General features: G+C 36.5%; 1 protein-coding gene across 7 annotated transcripts in view; it reads left to right on the top strand.

Moving 5' to 3' along the window:
• Positions 1 to 18,831, top strand: part of EFNA5 (ephrin A5) — a 211,197-nt gene that overhangs the window by 168,053 nt on the left and 24,313 nt on the right. For all 7 annotated transcript variants that reach the window (XM_071579862.1, XM_071579865.1, XM_071579863.1 and 4 more), the window contains one exon: positions 3,077 to 3,369. In XM_071579862.1, the coding sequence (XP_071435963.1) occupies positions 3,077 to 3,369 (293 nt within the window). The remainder of the gene's footprint in view (positions 1 to 3,076; positions 3,370 to 18,831) is intronic.

The following is an 18,831-nucleotide window of genomic DNA, read 5'->3' as shown; positions in this document are numbered from 1 at the left end:
TTTTGTGAGTTACTTGTGGCCATCGCTTGTATTTCTGTTTGGGTTAGAGGACTTTGCATTTCCTCTTTGAGGAAGTAAATACAACATACACTGCTTGTAGATGGAGAAATGAGAATGGTCTTGGTTGTAACTGCTCTTGGAAACATAAAATTGGTTCTACATCTCCTTAGTACACTTGCTGAGGTTTTGATTACTGATTTCTTTATGATACTAAAAGAAGGAAAAAAATACCTGCTTTCTGAAACTTAGTTGGCTGATAACCTGGAGTAAAGAAACTTCACTCAGAGCTGCTTGATAAAATACCTTGGTACAGGTTTTCCCTGGAGCAGGTTCATTGCTGTGGCATCAATATTGGCTAAAGGCCCATTTAGATCACTTAAAATATGCACAATCTTCTTCCCTTTTTAAATGCCTAAATGTAAACACTTTCGTGGTGAATGACTGTGGAACGAAACTTCTGAGAGAGCGGGAGAAAAGGGAGGAAGAGGTACTGGGATAAAAGGGATTTGGTCATTACCCTCAGACCTGCTTTGCAGACAGTTCTCAACAGGCAAGGGTGTACTGGAATACATGAAGACGCTCAGCTGCTTCAAAACTTAGGAAAAGTGAGAAGGAACCTGCTAAAATACCGGTGATCAAAGAGGAAGGTTGTGTTGTGGTTTTGTTCATTTAACAAGAGTACAGCAGGAAACTTTGCCAAAAAGGAGTCATATTAGCTTGTGTTTTTACAGTATTGGGTAAAACATCTTGCTGGTGTAGATTATGAGTTTGATTTCATGGCTAACATGGATTTAAGGTGTACTCACACTTGTTGTCTGCCTCTTTATACTTGCCATCTCTGTTATCATAGGCTGTGCTGTTGGATGCTCCCCTGAAAATTCAGCTCTTTACAGACTGTACTCTTTACAGTATAGACTGTCTCTCTAGACTCTCCTTTTGGTTAAAGGAGAGGAATAGCTACTTCTGTAGTGTGATCCATCTCATTACAATGTACCTTGGCCCTAGAGAGGTGAAATGAATTGGACTTCAGAAGGTCCTATTTCTCTCCACTAACTTAAAAATAATGTGGAAAAGCAGTTCACATAAGGTTATTTGTGTTGTAGAAGTCTAATGTTAAGGAAGTCAGTCTGATTTTGAATGTATTATATATAGTATAAAGTACTAATTTTAATAATATTAAGTATAGTGTAATGTATTAAGTATAGTCCTAGAAGCATACATTTTCTGTCACAAAACTGTAACTGGACATTATTGTGTAGGCATAGACTGACACAAGAGCCAACCTTGACAACGCCTTGGGAAGACTGTATTGTCTGTCACCTAAATGGTTAAAAAAAAGTATGCACACAGAAACATACATAAAAATTTATATTAATTTTTATTTACTAGAACTGTAATTTTTTAAAAATGAGAGAGATATAATTGCCCAAATGTGGCTTTTCTGTTTGTAACTTACACTCTTTTTCATTATCTGTAAGAAATAGCATACTGTTAACTGATTCAGAGAACAGACACCAATTTGAAAACAATACATTTTTGCAAATGTGTTAAGCCAGTATTTGTTCTGGTGACAGGTTTTGAAAGCACTGGAGTACAAAAAATATATATTTTAACCAATGATTTAGATAAATGTAAATTCTCCTGGAAGAACTGTGGTTCAGAGAGGCTTTTCCATGTTACAGAGTGAAACTGTGAGGCTGTGCACTGGCTGAAATTATACAGATATATCATGCTTTGATGCGTATTCAGTTTTTCTCCTTTAAAAAGCTATTTTATTGAAGTTAAATTATTGTAGGGATATGAAAAGGTATAGTTTGCTCTGAATTTATCCTTGGAGGGCCAGCAGATCATTGCTTTTTCTCTGAAATTAGATAGAAGGATCCAGATGGCAGATTTCAAGCCCATCAGGTGTTTAAAATATGCCCCTCAGCTAAAAAGAAGTATTATAGTTAAATCTGTCATGGCCTTTTTATTGCTCTGTGGTACACTTGACAACTGCAACCGTGAAAGAGAGAAGCTACAAGTAGCCCAGTCAGCCTGAAGTGGAGTAGGTCAGTGGTTGGTTTCTTTAGCTGCTCCAGGGAGTTTAATGGACGTACAGACCTGGTTTATGGAATCATTAAATCCATCATAGTATAAGCTCCCATGGAGGCAGTGAATTTGTTTCCATAGTTTCTTCCAGATACTATGGTAGGCATTAGAAAAGTAAGTGAAACATGGAGAGGAGAAAAAAGGAAACCTTCCCCAGCCCCAAAAAAACAAGAATCCCACATCTCTAAGGAGTTGTCAGGAATAATAACAGCAATAATAAAATGCATCTGGGCTGGTGCCTTGCACTGCATTTCTCAGCTGGCACTCATTCAGAACTGTAACATTAAGCTGAGTGCTGATAATTCGTATCCCAGAATCCTTTTATCTGAACAGAGCAACGTCTCCACTGTGTACTTTTGGCAAAGGAGGAGCACTGCTTTTCAAATCTCTTTAAAAAGCAATACAGATATTTCTTTGCATCTTGACAAACTGCTGTTAATTATGAAAAAAGAGTAACCTGTTAGTGTTCTTGTAGTAACTATAAGTACTTGAAGTTAAATCTGCTTTTAGCACAGGGGTGATTACTGCCTGATTCAGAGAAGCGGGTATATTTGGGTCATTTATTTGCATGCCTAGGCAGATGTTTATATAGACACCAGTTTGGAAAGGCTAATACAGTTTTGGCTTCTTTCCTTCTTCTTCTTCAATTAAAAAACCCCAAACCCACTACCAAATAAAACAGACATTCTCTTTTGTTTATTCAGTAAACTGCAGGGAAAGATAGTCTATGACTTGGTGTTAGCAACAGACTCATTTTGTAAGAGAATAGAGCAAAACCTTTATCCAGAAGGTTGTGTGATCACAGTCCTGCATTATCAGTCTCTGATAGCTCTGGTGAATTGCAAGGGTCATTTTCGAGAGTGAATGTGCATGGCTGGAGTGAAATAAAGTGCCATTAGTGATGCCCCTTTATGAGAATATTACCCTGCTACAAGGTCATCCTGAGTTAACTGTGCTTATATTTGAACTCCTCCTGTGATTTCAGATTCCAGCGAGGCGACTACCACATCGATGTCTGCATCAATGACTACCTGGATGTGTTCTGCCCTCACTATGATGACTCAGTGCCAGAAGATAAGACCGAACGCTATGTTCTGTACATGGTGAACTTTGATGGCTACAGCTCCTGTGATCACACTTCCAAAGGGTTCAAGAGGTGGGAGTGTAATCGGCCGCATTCCCCAAATGGACCATTGAAGTTCTCGGAAAAGTTCCAGCTCTTCACGCCCTTCTCACTAGGATTTGAGTTCAGGCCAGGCCGGGAATATTTCTACATCTGTGAGTATATAGAGATTTCCCATTGTTGCACAGTAGGTGTAAGAAACCCAGCTAATTTTTCCCCTATGCTCTATGAAAATACAGAGAGCCAAATGCTACATAATGCAGATGTCTTACAGGGAAGGTAGACTTTAAACTATTCCCGGATACATTAGCTAGGAATCTAGCTAGGGAAAATGAGATTAAATCACAGCTTCTTTCCTCACATGAAATAGCATGTCATCCTGTTCACTGAACCGCAGATGATTTCTAAAGCAAAATGCACCATTACTTTTGTTTCAGGACTGTGAGGTGGAGGGAGAATGGGTCAAAAAGGGTAGGATGGTAGCTGTCCTCAAATATGAGGAAAAATCATTAATCCTTTGGATGTGAAATACCTGTTGTTTCTTAGTTGTTTAGATGAAATATTCTTGTCTCTCTAAACTTTATCACCCAAGGAAAGGGAGGTCTCTATAGTTTTTAAGTGATATTTTGCTGCTGATGTCAATGGTCCAGTAGAATTTAAAGTCATAATTTCTTAGGTTTAAATAATCCTAGTATCTAGCTAAGTGGCTCCTTTTTTTCTGCGTTCCTTTCCCCCCCACTTTTTCATGGATGAGCCTCTTCTGTCAGTGAGGGTGATGGGAGTGCTGTGGGAGCAGGAGGCAAGCAGGTGAGATGGCATGTGTCAGGGCTGCTCCAGACACCCAGAGGAGATGCAGGAGATGGCATGTGGGTCTAAGGAAGTAAAAACACCAGGAGGTTAAAAAATGGTGGATTAAGCAAACTGATTCTCTGACTCCACTGAGCAGCTCATACTGTCTCGTTTGTTTCATACTCCCAACAAAGATGTTGTTTCATCACTTTGGATTGTACCTGTATCTCTCACTCAGAACAAGTTTTGACTGCTCCACCAGTGTTTTTTTCTTTTTTGTAGTGTTCAGCTACAGAGTTGAAAGCTTTAGACAGACTGTAGATCCCAATAAATATTGCTTTCATATGTGTAGCTGGCCTTTCTACTGTCTTTCTACAGTCCTTCCAGCTCATTTTGGCAGAGAAACTGAGTATGTATGATCCTTGTTTTTTCAGCCTCATTTCTTCAACACTGAGATTTTTTTCTCTTTCTTAATCTACAGGGAAATAGCAGTCCTAGTGGATAGTTTTCCATTCATTTCTTCTGCTTCCATCAAATAAAAATCTCTAGTGAGTGGTGGTTTGTCATTAGAAGAACTGTGCCTTGTTCTTGTGCTGAAGCACAATAATATAAAGAATACTAAAAATAATTTCAAAAAGCAGACTCTAATGTTATTTTAAACTGGTTTTTGATATGGTCATGAGAAATCATGTAAAAGTATCAGAGTTAAGTGGATAGTGTTCAAGGTTAAATAAATCTCTGTTTTGCAGGTCTAATCCTACTTGTGTCACTTCAACCAGAGTTCTGTGTCATTCAAAACTCTGATATCATCTCCCTTGGAACAGTGGATATTTTTTTTTGTGCACTATTTTGTTTAATTTTGGTTGGGTTTTGTTTTTGTCGTGTTTCTTGAGGGTTTTTTCAGTTTCAGAGCATCAATAAAATAAGCAGGAATAGTTAAGCTAAGGAATGCAGTCTTTATCATCACAAGGTTGCAAGAAAATGTAACACAGGAATAGCATAAGTAACTACATGCCTAAAAAAAAGTTTTTCTAAATTAAAAAAAAAAAAAAAGATAAATGTTTGATAAAGGAGAAAACCAAACACGAAAGTGAAGGGAAAAAAAAAGAGAAATCTCAGCTTGGGCTGTCTAGCTAATAGCTTCATTGTAAGAACATACAAAATCCATTGAACTCTCAAGCAAGACATTATTATTTAAATGCACCCCAGTTGCTTATGCCTGGTTTTTCTCATTTGTGGTTAAATTCAATATGTCACTAAAAATCATATAACATTCATTTAAAAATCTATAACATTCATTTAACTGAGTCATTTAACTGTCAAGGGCTCCCTTCAAAATAATTGTTCTGAAGTGCTTTATAACTTGAAGAGCTTTATGATATTCAACTGCATTTAGATGGAATTTTTTTTCATGAAAGGTAAAATAGCTAAAAATTAGCCAAGAGATGTAAAGTATTAGTTTAAGCTTAGCTTCACTGAAATTAAATTTTTAGGCCGGTTTTAGTGACAAAAAAGGATTTTTCCTTTTCTGTATTTTTTTCCTTCATTCCTATTGCTCTGCGGAGGACACTAACAAGGGTGATATTGCAGCAGTTTCAGGGAAGTGCTCTACACTAAGTTAACAATAATATGCAGACCTTCTCAAGGCATAGTTGTCCATCCTGAAATGTTTCTCCTTATAACTTGTGCTGAGGAAACAAGGGGGTAAAACGTTGTTTCCTGTTTCCTCATCAAAATTGTAAGCAAGTGCTCAGGCAATGGGACCAGTTTTGTTACCCTTCTGTATCTACATCTTAAAGAAATTAAGGCTTTGCCATGAAAGGTTTCCTTTCCTTTCTGAAACCTTTGCCCTCTCTGCAGGAGACAGGGAAGGCTGACTATATAGAATTAGTCTCGCATGTTCTATTTAAGGATTACAAAATATGTTCTGTAGGCTAGACCTCTGGAAAGACAGAAATAATAAGTGCCTGGTTAGCTTAATTACTGTCTGGTACTTTGTCAAAAATCTTCACTGTTTACCTTTTAAGGATGTGGCTTGCCTCTCTTGCTTTCATTATTTTCAGCAAATGCAATAATGTGTGAACAAGGACTGTCTCTCTGTGTGAACAGTTCATTTGGAAAATGCCACTTTTCTTTGTTATGCCATTGCCTTCATGTATTTCTTAGATGAACTTGGATCTTCCTTCTTGGCATGTTCATTCTAGGAAAATGCAAGAAAAAAAAATCTTTATGATACCAAATTCACATTGAAGAAATCAATTCAACATTATAGTCATGGAATCAAAAAGTACTGATTAAGTTTACTTTTGAAAGTAGAAAAGCATATTAAATATTTACAGAGAAATTAACTTTTATTTAGATAGGGTGTGCACAGTGCAAGGAGCTGGGGAAAGTAAGTAATATATCCATGACCTGAAGTCTTAATTTTTACTTAGTTCTTAGGAGGTGCTTACCTCAGGTTAGTGTGTGCTAGCCTCAAAACAAACAAAATAATATTACTACTGAAACAGAAGCAAATTAAATATAAAGAAAGCAGAAACTTAGTAGTATCATGACAGTGATTTTATTTTTCTTTTGAAGGGAAAAGTGTTTTGGTATTCAGGTTAAGGTGAGGTGCATGCAGAGTGAGATGAACTCAAAAGCAAGGAAGGGGAAATACCCTAACATGTATAATGTTACTTAATTACATATTTCAAAATGGTCTTGTAATTTCCATTATTTTAACCAAACTGTAGATGATTTATTTTTAATAATGTGCTAAGTACTTAATACAATATCAATGACAGCTTGGCAAATACACATCAGGGCTGTTGAAATTAAAAAATAGAACAATGTGGCTAGAAGTAGATTGATACAGATTACTGCAGAATCCTGACCTCAGCTTCCAAACCAAGCTCTTGTGTTGTATTAAGATAGAGCACATTGCTCTTTTCTTAAAAGCAATACATCATTGGTGTAGTGCCAAAAGTTGTACTAATATTTAGCTGTAGCATATGCTTTTCTCTGAGCCATCACTCCAGTCATTTCGTTCAAGTATTTTAGAGGATTTATCCTTAAGAAATCTATGGTATTTTTTGTCATCTTCTCTCCAAGATTTTTTTTTGTATTGTCATTTGATCACTGTGAATATTATCATTATCATTTATATAGGTTTATGCCTTTTTCCTAGAAACACGGGTAGGTTTGCTCTTCTTCACAGTCCTCTTGCTACTCTCCTGTTCTCCCTAAGACTCTGAAGATTTTTGCTATCTGTTAGCAGGCTTTACATGTAATGTATGTAAACATAAGTTAAGGGTTTTTTAACCATTCTCCTTAAGAAAGGAGTCCATTTGAGTATTTGAAAAATCCTATTATTTTACCTGTGATTTATTTGTATAACCTTTTTTTTGTTACTGTTTCATTCTAGTTTTATCTTCTGCATGTGTCTTTTTTATTTTATTTCCAAATGGTTATGCCCTTTCTTTGTGTCACGTTTAATGATGTGTCATTATCACTGTGTCTTTGTTGTCACCATTTATTTTCATGAAGCTTCTGACTGTCAATTCAGAAAGCTTTGGGGAAATTGTATTGCTTGAGTCCACGTCAGGATAATGTGATTTTATTATTTGAATTTAATTATGGTTATAGATAATATTTTTAAAGTTGTTCTTATATTTATGATTAAATTAAGAAGCAGTTTGTAAAGCCATACTTTCAGTTGTACATGTGCTTCTTAATAATATCCAACCATCCTGTACTCCTTTTCCTCATAGAATATATTCTCAAACAACATGTTGTTAGCTTGATTTCTTCAGTGTTCCCTTGATTTTTTCAGTTTTGTCCCTTATCATCCTTGTTTCTCTACACTAATTCTTTCTTTTCCTGAAATTTGTGGTTCTGAGGGCTTTTATTCAAGTAACTTTCCACCCTGACAGTCTTAGCTGCTGCTACTTTACAAAAACATGTGATTTGCATTATTTTTAATATTAAATTGTCTCTCTTCAGTTTGCTTGTTCAATCTCTGTGTCTGGAAGTTGTCTTCACCATGTTCCAAAAACTGTGGAACTGTTTGAAAATCCTGCTGTCATTTTTGTCTAACAGCTGTCAGGTCATTGGACCATCTCTCTGCAAACATCTGCAGACCTCTGGAGGTTCTGTGATTCTAAAGATCTTAAAGAAAAATACAGTGATAGAAAAAATGTTGTAATACCTCCACCTTTTACTTCTGCCTATTAATTAGGTAGTTAGCTTATCATATTCATAAGGTCTCTAGCTGAACTCTTGTTGAGGCAGTAGTGCTTTATCACACTTTCTTTCCCCCCCTCTACCATATTTAGGGTGTGTTTAAGAGTTGAGTGCTTGTTTGTGCTGTTATTTTTCTTCAGTCTCTGCTAAAATCCTCTATTTTTCTGTCCTGTGCAATTCCATGTTTTGTGATGAGATTAATTTTTGAGAGGACTACTGGCTTTCTGTGTCTAAGCTGTAAGCATATTTTAAATTTTTATCATTGCCCTGTGCCTGTTCACTCCTTTCCACTTCAGATGTTTGTGGTAGAACCTGTACTGAAATTCTTTTTCTGTGTGGCCTAGCCACTGAATTTCTGTGGTTGGGTAAGGACATGAAACTACCACCATTTGCTGCTGATGGTGGTTGTTTAAGGGTTTTTGATTATTAATGAAGAATAATTGGAAGAGTTTAGAAGTCTTAACTCACAGGGAAGAACTGTACATATGCATACAAACCAGCAGTTAGCATAGGAAGGGCAGTGTTCATTTTTTATGGAAATTAGCACAGACCTAACAATAACTTTCCATGACTGAGAACCTGGAATAACTTCCAGATTGCCAGCTTGACTATTATACTTTTAGGCTTGGTTTCAGTGTAGCAAGATTTAAGAAAGGTGACTTTGCAAAAGCAAGGTTGAATAGCCTGTGATACTATATGGGAGAAAACTACAGAGGAATCTTTACATTATAATTTATTAACAGTCACCTGGTATTTTTCACATGTTCAAAAGAATGATATTAAACAGCTGCATAGAGATCATTGCTCTTGCTCAAGTACCAGCTTAATATTAATGGCTATCAGTGTTTTGCATGAACAGGCACAACTCACTGTAAGATGGTTATTTGATTTAGAGATCTCTACATTTGCTAGAGGTTTAGTTAGAGATAATGGGAGCACAAAACAGAAAGATTGTGAACTGTAATTTTGTCCTATCAGAAGAGGTAAATGTGAGTGCCTCCAAAAAACTACACTTCCCTTTCTTTTTATCATTCTATTATAAACCTGTAAATCTTGCTTTTTCAGAACCAGTTGGTATTGTCAGCAGTTTCTTCTGCTGGCTGTGGGTCTGTTGGTAGGAGATCCTCTCTGGGGGTGCAAGTACACTGTTTTTCAGGTTATGAGTCTCACTTGAGGAAATTCCTGCTGGAAAAGGAGATAATGTAAAGAAGACAGTGCAACTTCTCCGTTGCATCCTGAAGAGTATTAGTTTGACTAATGGTTTGGTTAGATTACTTAGAACACTTTTTGTTTTTGGAGGGATTCAGTTAGTGCTTTTGTGATTGTATCCCAGCTGGGGTAATATTTAACTGGTAATACCATAGAAATCCAGCACTTAGGATATATGATTTCTCTATCAGCTGTCATGCCATTAAGGAGAAATGTCTTAATCAGCAAACTGACCTTGGCATAAGTGACAAATTATACCGTCTTAAAAATTCAGGGAAAGCACAGTGAATGTTTTATCTCTGCATTTTCCCATGTAGATGTATAGACACTGTCAGTCTGATTTTAAAATTACCTTTATGTAGAGGAGAACTGTTTCTTCATGTTCACGAAGGCACGTAACATTGATTCCTCCTCAGAACATCCTTACAGCTGCAGGAAAGAAATAAGTTTCTCTTTTAATAGCAATACTCTGTATTTCTGGGATAGTCCACATAATTTGTAGCTATGGTAAAGACTGGGTATCTTTTATATATTATTATGTATCATCTTGTTCAGGCAGTAGGTCATTTTGTACATGTCTAGTGCTACTTGTCTCACAAAACCCTTGGTGAAATATGGGTGACTTCTTGACTGATACCCATGCTATCTTTTTCTGAAGGATAAAATAAGACTGCCCACACATGAAAACAAATCGCTTTGCTTTTTCATTAAACAATATGACAAAATCTTTCAGGAAACACCTCTTTGGATTTTTTTTTCCCCTCATACCAATGACTTCTATGCTGTAAAAGACCTAGTTTGGATTTTTTCCCTTCTTAAATATATACATACAGGAATTCGAAATTAAATGTTTGACTTGGAGCAGAATTGGCTTTAGAGAGTAGTGTGAGCTCTGGAGAATGAGCATAGCAGATTCATGGTAAGTCTTGTCATACCACAGTATGTCATACCGTATATACTGCAGACAGTGAAGTAATTTTATTTATTTGTAGGCTAAACTTTTATTAAAAATTATTTCTAATTGTCAAAATGGTTGACTTAAGAAGCAGATGTTTTTCTTAGAAGACAGGATTTGTCTTTCCACATAGGGAAAAAAGGTAGTCTGTCTTCAGTTCAACCGGTGTTAATTAATTCAGATACTGCTGCTGATTATTTTTCCTCATTGTTTCTTGAAGACACAACATCAGCAAATCACTTTTGGAACTCTCTTTCTGGACCTCCTGGTTCACACCAAAAGCTGAAAAATGAAGGTTAACTAAAGAACGTTATTAAAGGATGCTGAGGAAATCGCAAACATTTTTTAGTGTATTAATTGCACTTTTCTTTTGGATAAACATCGTTTATTGCCAGGTTCCCCATTAACCTTTCAGTCAAGATCTGATGAACATAAACATTGATGCTACTTTGACGGTAGTGGGATCAGACATGCCACTCTATTATGAATCCTGCTTTGATAGCTGGTTTACCAGAATCACTTGAGCTGTTTTGAATAAAATCAAAGCAATTGAAAGGGTTTGATAAATGTGTACTTTAAAAAATATTTCTTGTGATAACATTAGACAGACAAGGAAGGTGACCTTTAAAGGGGATTCATGCTTAGCTTAGTGTGTAGATTAAAGGACTGGTTTCTGTTAGAAAGCATCAGAAGGATTAGGTGCTGGTCCTACTTAAAAAGAAAGCAAAAATAATCAGTAGTGTGTAATAGATTTTGACGTTGGTAGTGTTCTTAGAATCCTCAAAGGGACCATTAAAAGCTCTTGAATAATTTGGGACTCAGGAGAAATCCATATAAGAAAATGAAGAGAGAACCCATGGAAGTGCTGGTCTCTATTGTTTGAGTTTTTCAAAGGGAATGAATGTCTTTCTGAAAGCAAGTTTAGAGAAGAAGATCTGGATTCATATGCTTCAAAAATTCAAGTGCCATTAAGAGCCTGATAGCAGCAAATATACAAAAGAGGAGAGGTTTTACTATATATTTGCATCTTTGAAAGTAATTTATAGAATATTTTGTAAGGTCTTCATCCCTTTTTATGAAGACCAGTGACTTCTGTTGCTTTCTACTGAAGTACTGATTTTGGACATTAGAAGAATGAAGAGGTGACCACAAAAGCAGGGTTTTCTTTCCTCTGTAGTTCGGTTGTTTGGTTTTGGTGTTTTTTAATTTATTTCTCATCTATGCTGCTTGACAAAGGCCAATTCATTTTGTTGGAAAAGAAACAATGTATTGGATTTTCTCATCTGATCAGCAAATCCCAAGCATTAAAAAGATAAATTAGTTAGACCTTGGACAAAAGACCTTTAAGGAGCACTGGGGACTTGATAAGGCCATATGTAATGCACCTGCCTTAAAACAAATGGTGACTAAATGTTCCATGCTGGTGTCTGTAATTTTTTACATTTGTGATTCTTGTAGAAATCCCATTGCAATTTTCTTAAAAGTAAGTGTTTAAATTTCAGTGTTCTGCTGGAAGTACCATTGAATGAATCGCTCACAGCTCTTTAAATCCTGATGGACCATTCATCAATTCTTGCTTTAAATCAGTTTTGATATTCAACAGCTGCAACTTAACATCTCTGAGGTGGCTGGCTGCACTTACAGTTGGTGGTGAGACTCATTGCAGTGGTACTTCACAGGAATGTTATGAGATTAATAAGGTGAAGCATGTGGATTCCTTGGATGAAAGAACTCATAGAAGTGGAGAGTAATATTAATAATTATCTGAGGACTTATAACTCTGTAACGGTGTTCTAATTTGATTCTGAGCAAACTGAAACCTGTTTAATGAGCTGTTGTATTGGAAGTACACGTTTTGTAACATGGAGCAGATGCCAACAGAAATGGAAAGAGCATAGCAGTGACATTTGGAATAACAGTGTTGTACTTCATTGCCTCCATGTCATCAGCATGTTGGTCTCTATGTTCTTCTGCCTAACTGAGCAACGTTGCACTTTTTCTGGGGATGCTCTATGTGTCATGATATGACCTTGATTATATATGCATGCCTGCAACCAGTAGACCAAAACCAAACTCCCTCAAGGAAAAAATGCTTCCACATGCTGAGCAATTGGCTGATGTTCTTGTTTCATAAGTTAATACTCAACATTCAACTCCATATTTTCTTCAATACTGGAATTGAAAAGAAGCAAATTTATTTCTAAGCTACTTGACCCTTTAATATTAGAAGAGGCTTTAAAAAGGTAAATGTTACAGAATCCTCAGTAACTGTTTTTATTTCCCAGTAATGCATACTATTCAGACAAGGTGGCTAAGACTCTGGGCTCAAAATGGCACATGTATTTAATATTTCTATCTTGTCAAGCCAGTATAAGTTATGTAGAATAACAGTTTTTTTCATAGAATATTCATAAGTATATAGAAGTGCTTTATTCTGAAAAATTACAGAAAAATCTTTTCAGCCTTTCAGATGTTTCTGCTTTCCCTTGGAAAAGCAGTAGGTCATCCTCAGATCTACATTATTGGCCAAATGAGAATTTTACTGCCTCTAAAGTCTCCCTGGTTTCCCTTTTGAATCATGGATATTTAATATTTAAAGTGTCAAGTGGTATAGCCAGCTAGATATAGAACTGCTTTAGGGAATTAAGAATGCCTTGAAGGTGTATCAGAATCTCACTCGTGCCATACCTCTATCCACAAAAGTAACCAGGCTCCTGATGATGGATATGGGGAATAACGTTGCTATTGCTGATCTTCTGGGGGAGAAATCATCTTAATTATTTGAAGGATAATCAGAATGGCAGTATTTTAATCAATTTAAAGAGCCCTGACAATTCAGTCATGGGGACATTCAAAATGTGTTCAGGCAAAAATATACCAGAACATCTTAGCTAACCTAAAGTACGTTCTAAGAGTTGTGGGTGAGAACACTGTGAAGATACAGCCTAGGATTTCTTCCTAAGTGTTTTTTGACACATCTACTTTTGGTGCGACTGGATCATCTTTCATCTCAATGCCTGTAACTGCATGTGGACTACTCCTCTCTAATATTTCAAGGTTTTGAAGAAGACACGCAGGTGTGAGGCACTGAAGAATGCACTGCCCTACAGCGAAGAGACCTGTGTTGGGACTGGAATCAGGAGCTGTAGCAGCAGCTGCAACAGGACTTGCTGTCTGCCTTAGATGTAGTGCCTTTTTTCATGATCCTAAGGGACTGTAAAAGAATGCAACCTGTCCTCTTGAGGAGGGCTTAGTATTAACACCTCTTTGCTTCTTGCTAGTGATGCACAGATAAGTCATGAATTTGTTTTTCCCATGGGAATGAAGTTATGTGCGCAGTTCCCGTTGATGATTCATGGAGTTGGGATCTGACTTCCTTAGTTCCTATCTGTAAATAGCATCAATAAGTAGAAGAAGGAATGGCATAGTAAAACGTCCGTAGGCACATCAACAAGGTAGAAAGTGCTTTTCTTTCTCAAAGAGAGGTGCAGAGAAAAGCACATGTTTGTTCAGAAATAAAGGTATGTTTCAGGTGAGGATGATGATGACAGTGTCCATACGTGAGCAACTGATACGGGTAGGTTTTTGTTTAGCAATCTCTTACCAGATTTTCTAGTGTTTCACAAAACTTTTATTTTATTAGCAGTTCAGTATAAGTGGGTAAATTATAATGCTGCTGGAACTTCAAATTAATAATGACACATCAGAATACATTTAAGGTATGTTTATAACAAGACAAAGATACTAATTGTTGAACTAGTCATCTGCACTAAAGAAATGCCACCAACCAGGTATCAGGAACAACAGCCACCTCACAGTTTGTTGTAACTGGCTTCCATGTGCCACATCCAGTGTATAATGGTAGGAGTGTTAGGTAGCTTTCACTGCTGGTGCTTTCCCCCTGTCCTGAGCAGAACAATCAGCCAGCACAGTTAGAAGTTATTGTTAGAGATAGCTACTTGTCTGTAGCACTTGCATTTGTGGTAGCTTTGCTTAGAAACACACACCAGTGCAACAGCATTTTTTTTGTTCTCAGTCCCACTTGAAATACTCAGTGGCAGCTCAAGCAAAACTGTGTAAATTAGTCACTGTCATGTTTAGGCATTAAAAGAGGAATTAGTAATTTATATTAATCGCAAATGTTTCTCCAGGTTTTATTAACAAGCAGATTGGCTGCCAAAATGCTTTTTGGAAGACATTTTTTTTCTCCCAACTGCCACAGAGAACAAAACAGTTATTATGGGCATTTAGATAAAGATTAACAGTTCCAGCAATTCATTTGAGGAAAACTGTATTTTACCATACATTCCACCTCAGTGCAAACCGTCAGTGCCAGCATGATTTGTCACCTCCGTGATAGAATTATACAGTGAAGACACAAGATGGTGTAATTCATTTTAAGAACAGAAACAGGTTAATCAACAAAGCAGAATGAGGTTAAAAAACAAACCAGACCCACATTTCTTAATTTTTTGGCAAGTCCAGATTTCCAATAGGAGAAGTGAAATGTCTGTCTGACTGTTGTTTTTAGCACATTTTACTTCATTTTGTCTTCATACTTTATTTTTTCTTTGCCCATATGATGCTTCATGAGTCCTACTTAGATCTCCAGGGAAAAGCAGTACACGTGACCACTTCCCATTCTGTGCATCTGCAACTAATTCTGTGGAATGCCATAGGAGTTGTCCGTGAACTTGGTACAGGGTGTGAAGAAAATACTAGAATGATAAGAAAGAGGTCAAAATTAATATTGCAGGATTTAACAGCAGTTCAGGGCAGACTCCCAACATGACCTTCACACTTTCACGTTTTGGGCAGACAAAATCAGTTTCTTAGCATACTTGTTTTTGAGCTTATCATGTTCCAAGGAGAGGCATGCTACATTTTATTCTATTATGGCTAGCTCCCTTTTTGCTTCCACTTCTGCATTTCAGGATGCTAAAAAAATAAAGGAAATCAAAATATAACTGAAAAATCAGATGTTTTCTACAAAGGAGACAAACAAGGGTTGAAGGAGAAAAAAACTCATTATAGAGAGATTAGAAAATTAATTGGTTGGTGGCTCTGACAGTTCCCATTGGATGTCTAAGGATCCTGTGAAAAGAAAGCATAGTCTCAAACATAACATTTCTTCCTATTCTTTCTTTCTTTCGTGTAGAGACTCCTCTGAAGTATCATTAGGTTCCAATTATTTTCAGTGAAATATTTCACAAGAAAAGGGCATGATAAAATCAGCAGAGGCAGTGTTATTCCCCTGAGAAACTTCCTATGGCTAATACACTGCAGTAAGGAAGGCTTCTGTTCAACATCAAATGTAAAGAGATTTCTGCAGGGGTGATTCTGCTTCATGGAGGTTTTGGAAATCTTGTGTGATGGCACCAATGTGTCTCTTCTTTTTCTAAAATTAGTACAGGGCAGCTGATGAATACAATAGGTCTGAGAATGTGATTATGTTGCTGGCTTAGTACAAGCACATGTGAAATTTGCAGTGAGTCTATTTATTGAAGAATCTATTACTATTTTTTTTTCCCTAAGGATGAGTGTTGTCTTAGATGCTGTTCTTTCAAAAAGACAAAATATTGGTAATGGTGTTTTCCTCTCAACTGTCTGACCGTGTATGTGTGTATCAATATTCTGTTCTTATTCGTGCATATATATGTGTGTGCATTTATATATGTGTGTGTGTGTGTGTGTATTTTTATATATATTTACATATTTATAAGATAATAATATTAAAAAGTTACATGTTACAGATTCCCAGAATGGGTAAGATTGGAAGGGACCATAGTGGGTCGTGGAGTCCAACCTCCCTGCTCAAGCAGAGTCATCCCAAAACACATGGCACAGGATGGCATCCAGTCAGTTCTTGAATATCTCCAGTAAGGGAGAGTTTAAACCTATCTGTCCAATATTGGTTAGATATCAAATAAAATATAACAGTTATGTGTAAAAGGTTTTTCCTGTTGTGAGTATAAAAATGCTAATTTTAACAAACTAAAAATATACATAATTGTAACTCCTCTGAAAGATAAGATTTTTTTTAATATTAAATGCCAGTAATTTTTTTCCTGGGCACTGTACTGTAATTTCACTAGATTATCATTCTTCTCTATGGGCTGATCTGATCAGTTGTTCTTTCTTATCCTTGATGTGGCATGGCCATGCTATTATCACTACATATTGCTTGTATTTTCCACAATGAAATGAGATTAAAGATAAATTCAGCCCTAGTTTAAGGTAGGAGACTGTTCATGACATTTCTCAGGGTACAGCAGTGCCTGTCTTGTCTTTAGCTTTACTTGTCTTTGTGCTTAGTTCCCTTTCCCTTCTTCTTGGTAAGTAATGTGGTAACGGATGTGAATAAGAGAGACATTCCCATTGAAATCTCTCCTGCTAAAGAAAATGGCAGAATCAGCCATTGTCTACAAAATGTATTGCAGCTTCCGTAGGAAATAAGTCAACTCCTCACCACCAAAGTCCTTGGGATGCAAAATTTAAAATGTTCATTTTCCCTGAGGTTTTCCCAAACTGCATGTCATGCCATGCTATCACTACCTTCTTATGTGAGGGACAAAGTGATTTTTCCAGTAGCTTTGCAGTTACCTGTAATGGTCAGTGTCTGGTGTGATTTGAGGCTGCTATACAGTCTCAGACCCTTGAACCAGCCTCCGCTTGGAAACACCAGCTGCTGGTTCTCATCAGAAACAAGAGCATTGCTTCTAAACAAATTATGTGGGTTAATTTGGAAATCTAATAATCAATCTGTCCTAGATTTTACACAGGTTTAAAAGATGTACATTATGAGTTAGCTTGAGAAAAGCTCTTACACATTATTACCTGGGTAGAGTATTTCTTAATATGCTAACCTAGCTGAGGAGATATATTTCTGCCTAGGACTTTTTTCATTTTAGTGAGCTGTAGAATATTTTGAGTGAAATACAGTCTTAAACCAAAAATAAGTCCCTTTGGGGACCTGGTGCCACATTTAAGTTAGGAAAGGAAGGGAAAACTTTTGGAACTGTATTGACTAGGAGAATGAGGAACATTGTGCTTTAGAAATGAAGATTAAAGTTACACTTTTGGTACTTGTGTGAGTACAGCTGGCTTTGCACAAAGTATGCCTTTCCACCGAGTGCATATGGTATTCTGTGTGCTAATATGTACATGTAAATCTGCACTCCACCCATATAAATATAAGAGGAAAATATTAGCACGTGCACATTCTTAAAAATAATAAAACACCAAAAATCTCAGCAATGAAAGATGCACAAATAAAACATCAACAGAAAGTCCCAGCCTTAGCTCTTCATCAAATGTTTTTTAGGCTGAAAAAGCAGACCCGAAAATAATAACTTTGATGGAAGGACAGGTGAAAATCTAAAAAGAGTGGTATGATTTTTTATTTGCCCTTTCGTGAAGAAAAAGCTTTTTGAATTTGTAGACATAAATTCCCACTGTTAGTTTTACTTCAGATTAAAAAAGTAAATAGAGATTTTGTATGTACATTGAACACAAAAAAAATTACTGATTTGATTTCACTTTAACTGGACTTCTGAAAAAATTCTGACAACTGTGCATACAGATGACTTGAGCATCGTGGTCTTTTTTTGCTTGACTGTCAGAGAAGATGACATTGGTGTTGGTGTGTCTGCATTTAACTGGACCCTTTATCTAGGCTTCAGGATGATATCTGAAATATACCCAAATACACAATTCAAAGAGAACAACAAAACAAAACAATACAAAACAAAATAAACAGAAGAAACAGAACTCACCACCTAACCCTGGGGTAGACAGTTTCTGTATTTTTTCCGTCTAAATTGCACATATGTTTCTTCAACCCTGTTACTCCTTGATTCCAGTCCAAAGTAGGTAAAATAAATAGATTTTGTATTACAGGTCATATGTCAGAAGTGCTTAGCATTCCCAATTAGAGTCATAGTTTTAGAAGTACTTAGCTGTCACTTAGGTATCCAAATAGTTGACCTGGTTTCTCAAATCTTTTCACAGGAAACAGAGTTATTGTGAAAATGTGATCTGTATTGTGGATTGTAAACATCTTGAAAACTTGTCAGTAGGTTCTGTAGAGTTCTGTGTTTGTATTTTTACCAGGCTTTTTGTGGTGTTTGTGGGGTTTTTTTAAGTACAAATACAATATTATTATCAACTTGAGCCCCATTTCTGCTCTCTCATAATCATGGACTGTCTGGTATTGTTAGCTGTTCTTTCCTTTCAACACAAAGTGCAATTCTTAGCCTAGAAACACATAAAAGAGTCATTGTAGTGTTGATGTGGATGGAAACTGACTTGAGAGTACAAGATTTCTTTTAAGTAAAAAAAAGTCTTCAAACTAGAGTTTTAAACATCTGTCTCTCAAGAGTAAGAGTCTCTAGACAGGTAATGCTTTAATCAGATGGAAACATTTAGAGGGAGAGACCAA

This window comes from Pithys albifrons, chromosome Z (assembly GCF_047495875.1).
Source record: "Pithys albifrons albifrons isolate INPA30051 chromosome Z, PitAlb_v1, whole genome shotgun sequence".
NCBI lineage: Eukaryota > Metazoa > Chordata > Aves > Passeriformes > Thamnophilidae > Pithys > Pithys albifrons.
The sequence above is the reverse complement of the archived record's forward strand: the minus strand, read 5'-3'. Positions and strand labels throughout refer to the sequence as shown.